This window comes from Alligator mississippiensis, chromosome 1, assembly GCF_030867095.1.
Source record: "Alligator mississippiensis isolate rAllMis1 chromosome 1, rAllMis1, whole genome shotgun sequence".
Classification (NCBI taxonomy): domain Eukaryota; kingdom Metazoa; phylum Chordata; order Crocodylia; family Alligatoridae; genus Alligator; species Alligator mississippiensis.
Window position 1 is genome coordinate 153,803,792 of NC_081824.1, and position 12,236 is coordinate 153,816,027.

The 12,236-nt window shown below is 46.3% G+C and overlaps 1 protein-coding gene across 2 annotated transcripts in view; it reads left to right on the top strand.

The window, feature by feature from the left end:
- The window catches only part of EDARADD (EDAR associated via death domain), a 34,826-nt gene that overhangs the window by 10,378 nt on the left and 12,212 nt on the right, over positions 1 to 12,236 (top strand). For both annotated transcript variants that reach the window (XM_059715638.1, XM_059715639.1), the window contains exons 3-4: positions 482 to 521; positions 10,180 to 10,268. In XM_059715638.1, the coding sequence (XP_059571621.1) occupies positions 482 to 521; positions 10,180 to 10,268 (129 nt within the window). The remainder of the gene's footprint in view (positions 1 to 481; positions 522 to 10,179; positions 10,269 to 12,236) is intronic.

Genomic DNA, 12,236 nt, shown 5'->3' on the forward strand with positions numbered 1-12,236 from the left:
TGGCAAACTGTAGCTTAGTTTTGCATTGTAATCAGGTTTTAGTTCTGTTTTTTAAGTAAGCACAACTTTTACAACATTAATAGAGGGACCAAGTATATCCCTGCTGAAACACCTTTAATGTCAGTGTAATTACTCATGATGTAGTCTGACAAGACTGGACTCCAACCCAGGGAAATAGAGGCTAGTGACAGACAATATTAAAGTGTAGAATTTCTTATCTTCCCGTTCTGTGCTTAGTCTATTAAACCACACTGTTTGCAGAAACTGAAGCAAAGCAACACACCAAATAAACATAGGATTGTAAAGTGTCAGCTGCCTGGGCTAGTATGTTTGGCTTCTGTCTAATTCATTCATTACTATATTACAGCAAATTAACTAGCAAGATTTAAGAACATAGTTAGTGATAAAGTTTCCAGTGTACTTTTCATTCAAGATAGGCATAATGAAAATAACAAATATTTGTCTGCCTTTTTTTGGACAGACAGAAAAGTATCCTGTTCAAGATACTGCACTACCTAAAGGTAAGTACAGCAAACTCTATCTGTTGTTATAAACTTGGTACATCATTGTACTTGCATTTGGTAAAATTCCAGGTGTGTTTTAATGCACTGGAATATTCTTTTTTCTCCTGTACTTTTGTATTGAAGCAAATTTCTTTTTAAGCCAGTCAGTTATATTCTTTTCCAGTGTTTGCCATCTGAGGTCATCTTTGGTCTAAAAGCTGCTCCTACTATGAATGAAAGATCTTGTTTCTCACTTTGAAGGAAGCTGCAATGGTACAAGCTAAAACACAAATCTTAGAATCATAGCAAAGTAGGAGGTCAGCTAGTCTACCCCTCTGCTCAAAGCCGGATCACCTCTGTCTATGGCATTTTAGACAGGTGCTTGTCTAACATAGACAAGAAGGGAGAGCCTGGGGAACAGCCCTCACACACAGCTGTTAGGGAAACATCAAAAACACCCTTTAACTTGCAACAGGTAAAGCAGGGGAACAAGGGCATGGTTGGTGTCCTGCCACTGCAAGGACCACAAGTTATAAAGATCCAAATTACAGGGAAATAAAATATTATTTTATACATGGCTTTGCCCTGGGTTCTCAGTCTGCCTGCAGCTTGTCAGAAATTCACCAGGAATATCCTGTCACTGTCTTGTCATTGATCAGATTCCTGGTCCTGCACCCAATTCCATCATTAGCTCTTTCATTCTTCTGCCACACGGGTTCCCCATACCTTTCCCTTCTTCCAGCACCCTAGTGGTCCTTCCAAGAGACGCAGTGAGAGTGCCTTCAGTCTCAGTGCTTCCCAGGTGCTGAATTCTGAATTCTTCAATGCATGTCGGGCCCACATTGCTATCTAGGGAAACAAGATATGAAGCTCGAAAAGCCAGTTATTGTTGGAGATGGATAGTTGAAAACAGTCTGGCAAACTAAAAGTGGCTTGGTTCCAGAAGAGGACTGAGTATTTTTTGGAGACTTCAAGGAGCCAGGAGTATCATGGATTTCCACTGACAAGAATGGAGTAGCGGGGTGTGAATACTTTGGGTTCCCAAATAAACTATGTTTAGTGCTGGCAGATTACTCAGTTTTTTGGGACTAGTTCTTCTTACAACAATGATACTCAGCCCTTGGCTCCTAGCCAGAAGTGGCTCTTCAGTTTACCAGCTGCTGCTCTTTGCAGAAAATGTTATCCAACCAATTTGTTCCTGTATGCACTGAGTATGCTTTACTGCAGTTGTAAATAAGGCAACTCATGCAGCGTAATTGTTTAGAGAAAGTATGTATGTAAGTTTTGTAAACCCTAAGGAGGTTTACCACTTCAATTAAAACATTTTCACTTCTGGTTGTATATGGCATGGTATATGGTATATGCTCTTTGGTTAGTTTAGATTGGCCATGTGGCTCCAAAGCCACTCAGCTAGTCATTGTCCTAGGTGAGATTACCAAAATTAAAGAAAGCTTAAACTCCATTTTTCTTACTTTAAAGGCATTATGCCCTTGTGTCTTCCCCTCAAAAGGAAATTAGATTTCCAAATATATAGTTTCAGTGTTGCTTAAAATCCTGCACTATGTATTTAGAAAGATTAATTAAAAGGAAAATTGAAAACAAGAGTAAATTCTAGTACTTTCTGTGAAAAGAAAATTGAATTGGTTTATTTTTCATTTTAGTTTCTATTTCATCCTGATCAGTATAATAATATTAAAGCATGAATATAGCTTAGCATTTCCTGTTTCAGAATAGGAAGTGATGGGAAACACCTCTCTGTGTTAAGTTCTACAATATCATTTTTTCCCTTGAAGTTGGTTTTCTATATATGCTTTCCATTGCTGTGGGTTTTGAAACTATGACATCAGTCTGAGCTTGTTCCTTAGATATTTTCCTCTATCTGCTCAAGAGTATTAATTGTTATAACTATCAAACACGATTTAAAAAAAATAAAACAACCCCCCCCGAGCCTTTTAAATATGACTAAAACTGCTAGCCAACTAATAGGTTTACTTCACAGAGTATGTGGGCCTGATATTTTAGTACATAGTCGAATTCTATTTGTCTTTATTTATGTTTTGTCTTTATGTAGAATATGGGATTAGATGTCCCCCCTTTAAAAAAACTGACATCTCTTAAAGCCTCTAGCAAAGTGCAGAGTACCTTTTTCTGCAGTACAGAACGAACATTGTAAAAATATCTGAATGCTGAAGGATTGATTTCTGTCTGTAGTTAAATGATTACCTCAGCCATTAGCAGTTTAAATCTATTTTGTATTTCCGAGTCACCCAAATGACCAGTTATTGTAAGGGATTAAATAAGGTTAAATACATATTTGCAGAATTTTGTATTGGGGAATCTTACAGTTTCATAGTGCTTGGGGTCGGAAGGGACCTAAACAGATCATCAGGTTTGACCCCCTACCTCAGGCAGGAATGGGTGCTGCAGTCATATCACCCCAGCCGAATATCTGTCCAGCCTCCTCTTGAAGACCTCCAAGGTAGGAGAGAGCACCACCTCACTTGGGAGCCCATTCCAGAGCCTGGCAGCCCTAACTGTAAAGTAATGTCTCCTGATGTCCAGCCTGAACCTTCTCTCTAACAATCTGTGGCTGTTGTTCCTAGTAACCCTGGGTGGTGCCTGGGGGAACAGAGCTTCCCCCAATTCTCGCTGGTCCTCCCGGTGAGTTTGTAAACAGCCACCAGATCCCCTCTCAGCCTTCTCTTGTGGAGGCTGAATAGATTCAGGCCCTTCAGGCTGTCTTCATAGGGCCTGGCCTGCTGCCCCTTGACCATGCAAGTGGCCCTCCTCTGAACCCTCTCAATGCTAGCCACATCCCTCTTGAAGTGCGGTGCTGTAGCAGGACACTAAGGTGCCTGTTACCCTTGGAGTAGAGGCAGGAACCCAGGTGCCGGTTGCCAGGACAACCAGTTAAGGAGGGAATTGGCTGCACCTGTGCCTGGTCAGTTGACCGGAAGGGGCGGGGCCTGGCTCCCACATAAATCCCAGGCCTGAGGCCAGGAGGGCAGTTGCCTGCTGGCAGCCAAGGAGGAAGGGAGCTCTGCCGGAACAAGTGAAAGGGGGAGAGGCCTGAATGCTCGACCAGCTCCTGATGCTTTAAAGGGCAGAGTATTCCCCGGTAGGGATTGAATGATGTTTTAGCCGAATGATGTTTTAGCTGGGTGGCTTGGATTTTTTGTTATAGCCCAGGGGCTTGTGTTTTGTGTTTGCTGTTTGTACCGGCAGTTAGGGTGAGGCTCTTAGGGGATGGAGGAGGCCTCATAGGGGACCTGCAGCAGCATGGGAACCCCAGCCCCAACGAGGGGGCAGCAAGAAGCCCCAACGAGGGGGCAGCGAGAAGCCCCAGAGAGTGGGGGCAGCGAGATAAAGCGAGATAGGGCTGTGGAAAGCCCAGGGAGGACAAGGGGAGGGCCAAATTACAACGAGGCCCAGATCAAACCATGTCAGTATCATCCGCGAGGCTTGGGCTGCGGTGTAGGGGAGGAAAAGGAGCCGCAGATAACGCCCCCTGGCACCGGGGCAATGAATGGGCAGCTTCCCGCTAATTAACATTCCTTAATTAAGATCAAGGCATGGCAGGTGAGAAGGCGGGTGGTTGGCCCATAGCAGGAGGGCGGAGTCACCGATAGACGGACTCCAGAAGAGGCACTCCTGTCACAATGGTGCATTGGCCAGGAAAGTTTTATATGGCAGTATGCATCATAGGATGCTGGTTTGCCTGTATGAAGAAAAGAACCCTTGGGTCCATAGGGAGAGAGAAATGAGAACAGATGCTAATCCTGGACCCAGAGTCATGGCAACAAGTTTTGAATCAGCTACATCAAACCGTACAAGGCCTACTGGATCAAGGCGCAAGACAACAGGCACTGTTAGCCAGTGTGATTGGAAGCATCTGCCCCCGACCAATGATTCGTGTAGGAATGTGCGGCTATGGAGCCTGAGTGGACTCTGAGGTGGAAGATGGGCCACCTGCAATTTTGGTGGAAGTGACAGTAGAGGGAAAAAGGGTATTGGCTATTCTGGACTTGGGCTCATTGCAGACTATGGTGCGGAGCAACGTGTTGCCAGCAAAAGAGAGGGAAATAGCCGATTGTGCAATGGTGCAATGTTGGTACGGGGACTCCTTCAAAATCAACAGGGTGATGGTCACCCTACAAGTAGGTAATAAGACTCGCCAAATGCTAGTTGGGGTCACGGAGCATTTACCCTACCCAGTAGTACTGGGTGGTGACTGGCCCGAGTTGTTAAAAGAGATAGCCGGTGTGGGGCAAGAGGAAACCGCTGAGGGATTCACAGGTGAAACCGAACAATCTCTTCCTGAGGAAGAGGCTGAACAAGGGGTGGATGTCACACATTTGTGGGAAGATGAACATTTCCAGTTGGAGCAGAGTCGGGAGGCAGACTTTTGGTATGTGCTGCAGGAACACCTAGCCCAACGAAACGGCGAGGTATTAAGACCAGAGCTGATGAAGACAACCCTGAGGTAAGAAACAACCTCCTATACTGAATTGAGCAAGAGAAGCCGGAAGGAGGGGAGGTTGTACAGTTATTGGTACCTCGGTGATATCGACGGGCCTTATTGAAAGTGGCTCATGAGCTCCCTATGGGTGGACATTTGGGCCGGGACAAAACTGAAGCCCGCATTTGGGCAAGATTTTTTTGACCAGGACTGTTGCGGGAAGTGGCGAGGTATTGCACTTCATGTCCCGTGTGCCAAAAAGTGAACCCAAGGCGCCCCCCCCAAAGGCTCCTTTAATTCCGATGTCTCTGGTAGAGGCTCCCTTTGAGAGGGTGGTGGTGGACATCATGGGGCCACTTCCCCAAAGTAGCACTGGAAACCAGTACATACTAGTTTTATTGGATTATGCAACCAGGTACCTGGAAGCCGTGCCGATGCGGACAGTGTCTGTGCCAAAGGTGGTGAACAAACTTCTGAAGATATTCTCCCAAGTAGGACTCCCGAGAGAACTATTGACCAATCAGGGAACAAATTTTACATCACGCGTATTCGAGGGAGTGAGTAAAGTTTTGGGGATTAAACACCTGAAGACAGCCATGTATCATCCCCAAATGGACGGGCTCGTGGAACATTTTAATCAGACACTGAAACAGATGCTAAAGAAGTTTGTGGTCGAAAGTCCTCAGAATTGGGATAAAATTATACCACCTTTGTTGTTTGCTGTAAGAGAGACACCCCAGGCCTCAACTGGGTTTTCACCCTTTGAATTACTATACGGCCGGCAACCAAGGGGAATCCTCGATCTGATTAAATAGCGTTGGGAAGAACAGCAGAGTAAGGACCAGAACGTGATCCAATATGTGATCCAACTGCGGGAATGCCTGGGAGCAGCTTGGAATGAGGTTTTAGGAAATCTCAGAGAAGCCCAGCAGCAACAAGTGAGGCATTATAACCGAGGCACCTGGGAAAGAAAGTTTGACGTGGGGGACCATGTGTTGGTTCTGTTGCCGGACAGTGAGAGTAAGTTACTTGTCCAGTGGCAGGGACCTTATGAAGCCACACATCAAGCGGGGCCCGTGGACTATGAGGTGTATCAGATAAGCAGAAAAAGAAGCAGGTATACAGTGTTAATATGTTGAAGAAGTGGGAAGACTGGGAGTGTATGTACTTAGCCCCTTATCCCGAGGAATTAGAATTGGGATCTGTGTTGACAGAGGGAGGTGGACTGGGTGACATAGAACTGGCCCCGCGACTGTCAGAAGAACAGAGAAGACAGGCTGCTGAGCTAGTCAGGGAGTACAGAGATGTGTTCCAGGGAACTCCTGGGGAAGCTCGGGGTATGGTACACCAGATAAAGACTCCTCCAAGCCAGGTGGTCCATGAGAACTGGAGGCGGATTCCCCAGCGACTTCAAAGCCAGATAAAAGTAGAGATTGCAATGATGCTAGAGAAAGGTATCATATGTGAATCCCACAGCGACTGGCAGAGCCCCATCGTAGCAGTACCTAAGCCCAATGGAAAAATCCGTCTCTGTGTTGATTTCCGGAAGGTGAACGCCGTAGTTAAGTTTGATGCCTATCCGATGCCGAGAGTGGATGAATTGGTGGAAAAGATCAGGCAAGCTTGCTACATTTCCACTTTAGACCTGATAAAAGGTTACTGGCAGGTCCTAGTAGCGCCCAAAGATCAAGAAAAGACAGCATTTGCCACTCCATGGGGTCTCTTCCAGATCCAACGCATGCCGTTTGGGTTACATGGAGCCGCGGCGATGTTTCAGCGGTTAATGGACAGAGTTTTGGCTCCCCATGCGGGTTACGCCGTGGCGTACATTGACATTATTATATACACTGAGAGATGGGCTGAACACCTCACTGCACTGAGAGCAGCAGTGCAAGATTTGAGAAGGGCTGGGCTGACAGCCTATCTGAAGAAATGTACAATAGGAAAAAAGGAAACACAATACCTGGGGTTCCTAGTAGGAAGCAGGAAGGTGAGACTGTTGTTGAGCAAGGTGGAGGCATTGTGAAGATATCAAGCACTGCATACTAAAAAACAAGTGAGGGCTTTTTTGGGGCTAGCCAGTTATTATAGAAGGTTTGTACCTCACTTTGCGGATTTAGTAGTACCTTTGACGGAGATGATAAAAGCAGGGGCTCCAGCCAAAGTGAGATGGACACCAGAGGCGGAAAAGGCATTTCGAGCGGTGAAGGATGCATTATGCTTACAACCACTCCTATATATACCAGATTTTAATAAACCTTTCCTGGTGCAGACTGATGCATCAAATGTGGCCATCGGAGTAGTATTGGTTCAGAGAGAAGGAGAAGGAGAGTGCCCTATAGCCTACATAAGTAGGAAATTACACCCACCGGAATGGAGTTATGCCACAATAGAGGAGTGTTTGGCGATTATGTGGGCTATTGAAACACTCCAATATTATTTGCTAGGGCGGTGATTCAGGCTGATCACCGATCATGCACCCCTACGCTGGTTGCAGAGCATGAAAACGGACAACACAAGACTGATGAGATGGGCCCTTAGTCTGCAGCCATAGTGCTTTGAGGTAAAGCATCGCCCTGGAACCCAGAATATAAACGCTGATTTCTTCTTGAGGCAATACAAGGAAGAAGACGGGCTAGAAGAAACAGAGGGATCCCAGAGAAGAGAGGGGGGTGTATAACAAGGAACCCTAACCCTGTTACTAAGAGGCAGGGTGACCCCTCTAAGTCTGGAACCTTCCAGACAGGGCCAGCCGGTCGGGCAGCAGGAGAAGGAAGTTCAAGATCTTACAAATGGTGAACAGAGAAGGACAGAGAGGTGGTAGAGAGACGGACTCCCAGCAACTACGGTAATGCGCCTGCCCTCTTGGTCAGAAGAATACACCATGCATGGGGCCTTCTGCACGATCATTTAAAAGCATAGAGAAAAGACAAGCCTAATTGGCACCCTACCAAGGCTGGCTAATGTGGGGGGATTACCTGTGGCAGGGTAACTCCCAGCAAATCCCACATGGTGCGACCTTGGGGAAAAGGCGAGTAGGAGGCGCCTGAAAACTTCTGCCTCTTGAATTACCGGGTGACTGAAGATAGGTCGAGAGAAACCCAGGACCAAGACAGTACCTGCAAATGTGAGAACCCCCGGGTGAGTGAGGGCTTTAAGGGGGGAAGGTATGTAGCAGGACACTAAGGTGCCTGCTACTCTTGGAGTAGAGGCAGGAACCCAGGTGCCGGTTGCCAGGGCAACCGGTTAAGGAGGGAATTGGCTGCACCTGTGCCTGGTCAGTTGACCGGAAGGGGCGGGGCCTGGCTCCCACATAAATCCCAGGCCTGAGGCCAGGAGGGCAGTTGCCTGCTGGCAGCCAAGGAGGAAGGGAGCTCTGCCGGAACAAGTGAAAGGGAGGGGCCTGAATGCTCGACCAGCTCCTGATGCTGTTAAGGGGTGAAGGATCCCCCCGGTAGAGATTGAATGATGTTTTAGCCGAATAATGTTTTAGCCGGGTGGCTTGGATTTTTTTGTTATAGCCCAGGGGCTTGTGTTTTGTGTTTGCTGTTTGTACCGGCAGTTTGGGTGAGGCTCTTAGGGGATGGAGGAGGCCTCATAGGGGACCTGCAGCAGCGTGGGAACCCCAGCCCCAGTGAGGGGGCAGCAAGAAGCCCCAGAGAGCAGAGACAGCGAGATAAAGCAAGATAGGGGTTTAGCGAGATAGGGAAAGCCCAGGGAGGACAAGGGGAGGGCCAAATTACAATGAGGCCTAGATCAAACCATGTCAGTATCATCCACGAGGCTTGGGCTGCGGTGTAGGGGAGGAAAAGGAGCAGCAGATAGCGCCCCCTGGCACCGGGGCAATGAATGGGCAGCTTCCCGCAAATTAACTTTCCTTAATTAAGATCAAGGCATGGCAAGCAAGAAGGCGGGCGGTTGACCCATAGCAGGAGGGCGGAGTCACCGATAGACGGACTCCAGAAGAGGCACTCCTGTCACAGGTACCCAGAACTGGACACAGTACTCCAACTGTGGCATGACCAGTGCTGCATAGAGGAGAAGGATCACCTCCCTGGACCTGCTTGTGATGCATCTGTAGATGCACAACAAGGTGCGGTTAACCTTACTCACCGCTTCCTTACATTGGTGGCTCATGTTCATCCTGGAGTCAACAATGACTCCAAGATCCCTTTCTGCCACTGTGTTGACAAGAAGGGTGTTTCCCAGCCTATAGGTGTGTTGCTGGTTCCTTCTCCCTAGATGCAGCACCTTGCACTTGTCTGCATTGAATTCCATTCTATTCTCATCCACCCACCTCTGTAACCTGTCTAGATCTAGCTTTATTTTGTCCCTCCCCTCCAGCGTGCCCACCTCACCCCACATCTTGGTGTCGTCAGCAAATTTGGACAGTGTGCATTCCACACCCACATCCAGATCGCTGATAAATATGTTGAACAGTACAGGCCCCAGGACCGAGCCCTGGGGGACTCTACTGCTCACATCGCTCCCGGTCGACCTGTCTACCAGCGCTCTCTGGGTGCAACCATCTAGCCAATTTGCCACCCATCTGACTGTGTAGGCATCAATGCTGCAGTCATAAAGTTTTTTTTTTTATGAGAATGTGGTGGGAAACCATGTCAAAGGCCTTCCTAAAGTCCAAGAAGACGACATCCACCCCAACACTCTCGTGCAGGGACTGTGTGACCTGATCACAAAAAGAAACTAGGTTAGGCAGGACCTGCCCTCAATGGACCCATGTTGGTTGCCCCTGAGCATTACCTCCCCTGCTGGGCCCTTGCAGATGTGCTCCTTGATAATTTTCTCAAAGGTCTTCCCAAGCACCGAGGTAAGACTGACTGGCCTATAATTGCCAGGGTCCTCCTTTCTCCCCTTCTTGTAAATGGGGACTTCATTGGCCCTTTTCCAATCCTCTGGTACCTGGCCAGAGCCCCACGAGTGCTCATAAAGCCATGCCAGGGGCCCTGCTATGACCTCTGCCAATTCCCTCAGCACCCTCGGGTGAAGAGCATCTGGACCTACTGATTTAAACAGGCTGTTCCGGGGCAGGGGGGCAGGTGCTGACCAGCTCAGGAGTGTGCACACTGGGGGCTTTTTTGCACACGCCAGCATACCCACCGACCCTCTTCGACAAACCCCACAACCATACCCTCCCATCTTGTTATTTAAGTTTTGATTTGGATGAAAGATCAACATTTCAGACTCTCTTTGTCTTAGATGAGGAGTACCTAACAGATCAAGTTACATTGGAAATAGCATCTGTAAACATCAGGAGTCTTACATCAGATTCTGGCCTGATACAACAGGTAAGGATAATACAGTTCATATTCAAATTATAGGCAGTTCTCGGACTTAGGACACATTTGGTTCCTGAAAACTGCATCTTAAGTTGAAACGTTGTAACTCGGAATCAATTTTCTCATAAGAAACAATGTTATAGATGGGGGATTGGTTCCTGAGCCAAGGCCCGATACCCTATTTTCACCAAAAATACCCCAGAATTTTGTACTCAATCAATTATAGAAGAGTAATATAGCTACATTAATGTATTTATATTGTAAATAGCAATCATAATGATTTGGAAGGACTTTGTTGAGGTGACTTTGCTGGGCTTTTTGAAAGGCTCTTGGTTGGACTTTTTGAAGAGTTCTTGGCTGCAGGTTTTTTCTGGAGTCCTGTCTGCTTTCTTAAAGTGTCCAAGGAAGTTTAGACAGAAGTTGTCCAGGGAGATGAGTGACACAGCAAACTTGCTTGCTGGTGTGGCATCACATCAGATCAAGCGTTGTAAAGTCGAAACTCACATCATAAAGTTGAAAAAGGGTGTCAGTTTATAAATGTTGTAAATGTGAAACATTGTAACTCGAAATGTAAGTCGAGGACTGTTTGTATGTGTTTGAGAAATCCTTAATTCATATTAAACTAGATTGTTATGAACTCAATAAGGATATTAAAATAGCATAGGAAAACATGTTTATCACAGCAATTTTAAGACAGCATGGAGTTATTCTATTCCCAACCAAATTTTCCTGAATCTGTTTAAGAATTGGATGAAATGTACATTTGTGCAAAGACTAACAAAAGGTTGGGGTGCTCCATAAGCCCTGATGATATAGGCAGAGTAGAGTTGACGTATAACTGATATGCTGACTACTATTGATATGACTGAGTTTCATCCTGTGTGAATTTAATTACATCAGTTATAGTGGGATGAAATCTGTTAATATGATTCAGTTATATCCATGATTGAATTGTTCTTACAGAAGCAAGTACATTCAAGTCTCTCTTTATGCAAGGGTTGCATTCCAAAAAAACCTTGCATAAAGTGAATTCGCATAAAGTATTATTACATGTAATTAATAGGGATACGTACCAGCCTCCTTTTTCACTTCATGGCTGGCTCAGGACAGGGTTACGAGGTGCGCTAGAAGATTGCTTAGACAACATTTCACTAAATTCAATAATAAAGGCAAATAGATGCACCACAATACGAGTGCAAGTAGCGTAGCACCACACGGAACAACGAACGATGCGAGACTGAGGCAAGTGCGGGATGGTGTCGTATACCCGCCCCACTCACCCTCCCACAATGCTTCACTCGCATCACTGCATAGCTGCATTGCTTGCTTCTTTGCGTAAGATAGAATTTTTCTCACACAGCGAGTTTCTGGTATAGATAAGGTTGTCACATATAAGTGAATTTGCACAAAACAAATTTGCATAAAGAGAGATCCACGTGTACTACCCACCCACCACAATCTTACCTAGCCAACAGCAGAACAGATGAGGTTGAGTAAGCAGTGCGCCAAGAGCTCTCATAGGGGGTGCAGGCTGCCTGGGAGGTGCAGGCTTCTTCTGGTTCTACCAAATTTTTTTCCATACTGGAATAGAGATGAGATTATAAAGCAAGTTACTGGATTCACAACTGTACAGATCAGTCATTTAACTTTCACCTCTCACCTGCCTTATAGGGGATATGTAGCTAAGGCAGTAGCTACCACAGTAGCATTGGAGTTGGGGTACAGGAGACAGAGGATATCTGTTTTACACTAAGCCATTATGCTGACTGTGGGACAGTATTTCCCCATGATGAAACTACATATTGCTGCTGGCTATGTTTTACTGTGCTGCACTTGGGTGACACTGAGTATTTTATAGTTGCTGTCTATCAGATGAGTGTTACAGGCTGAATTCTTAGGGGTTTTTTTTGTCCTGGGCTGAGCAGAGGAGGACAGGGTAAAGTAGAGAAATGGTACTAGCCTAGAGGGAGATGGTTA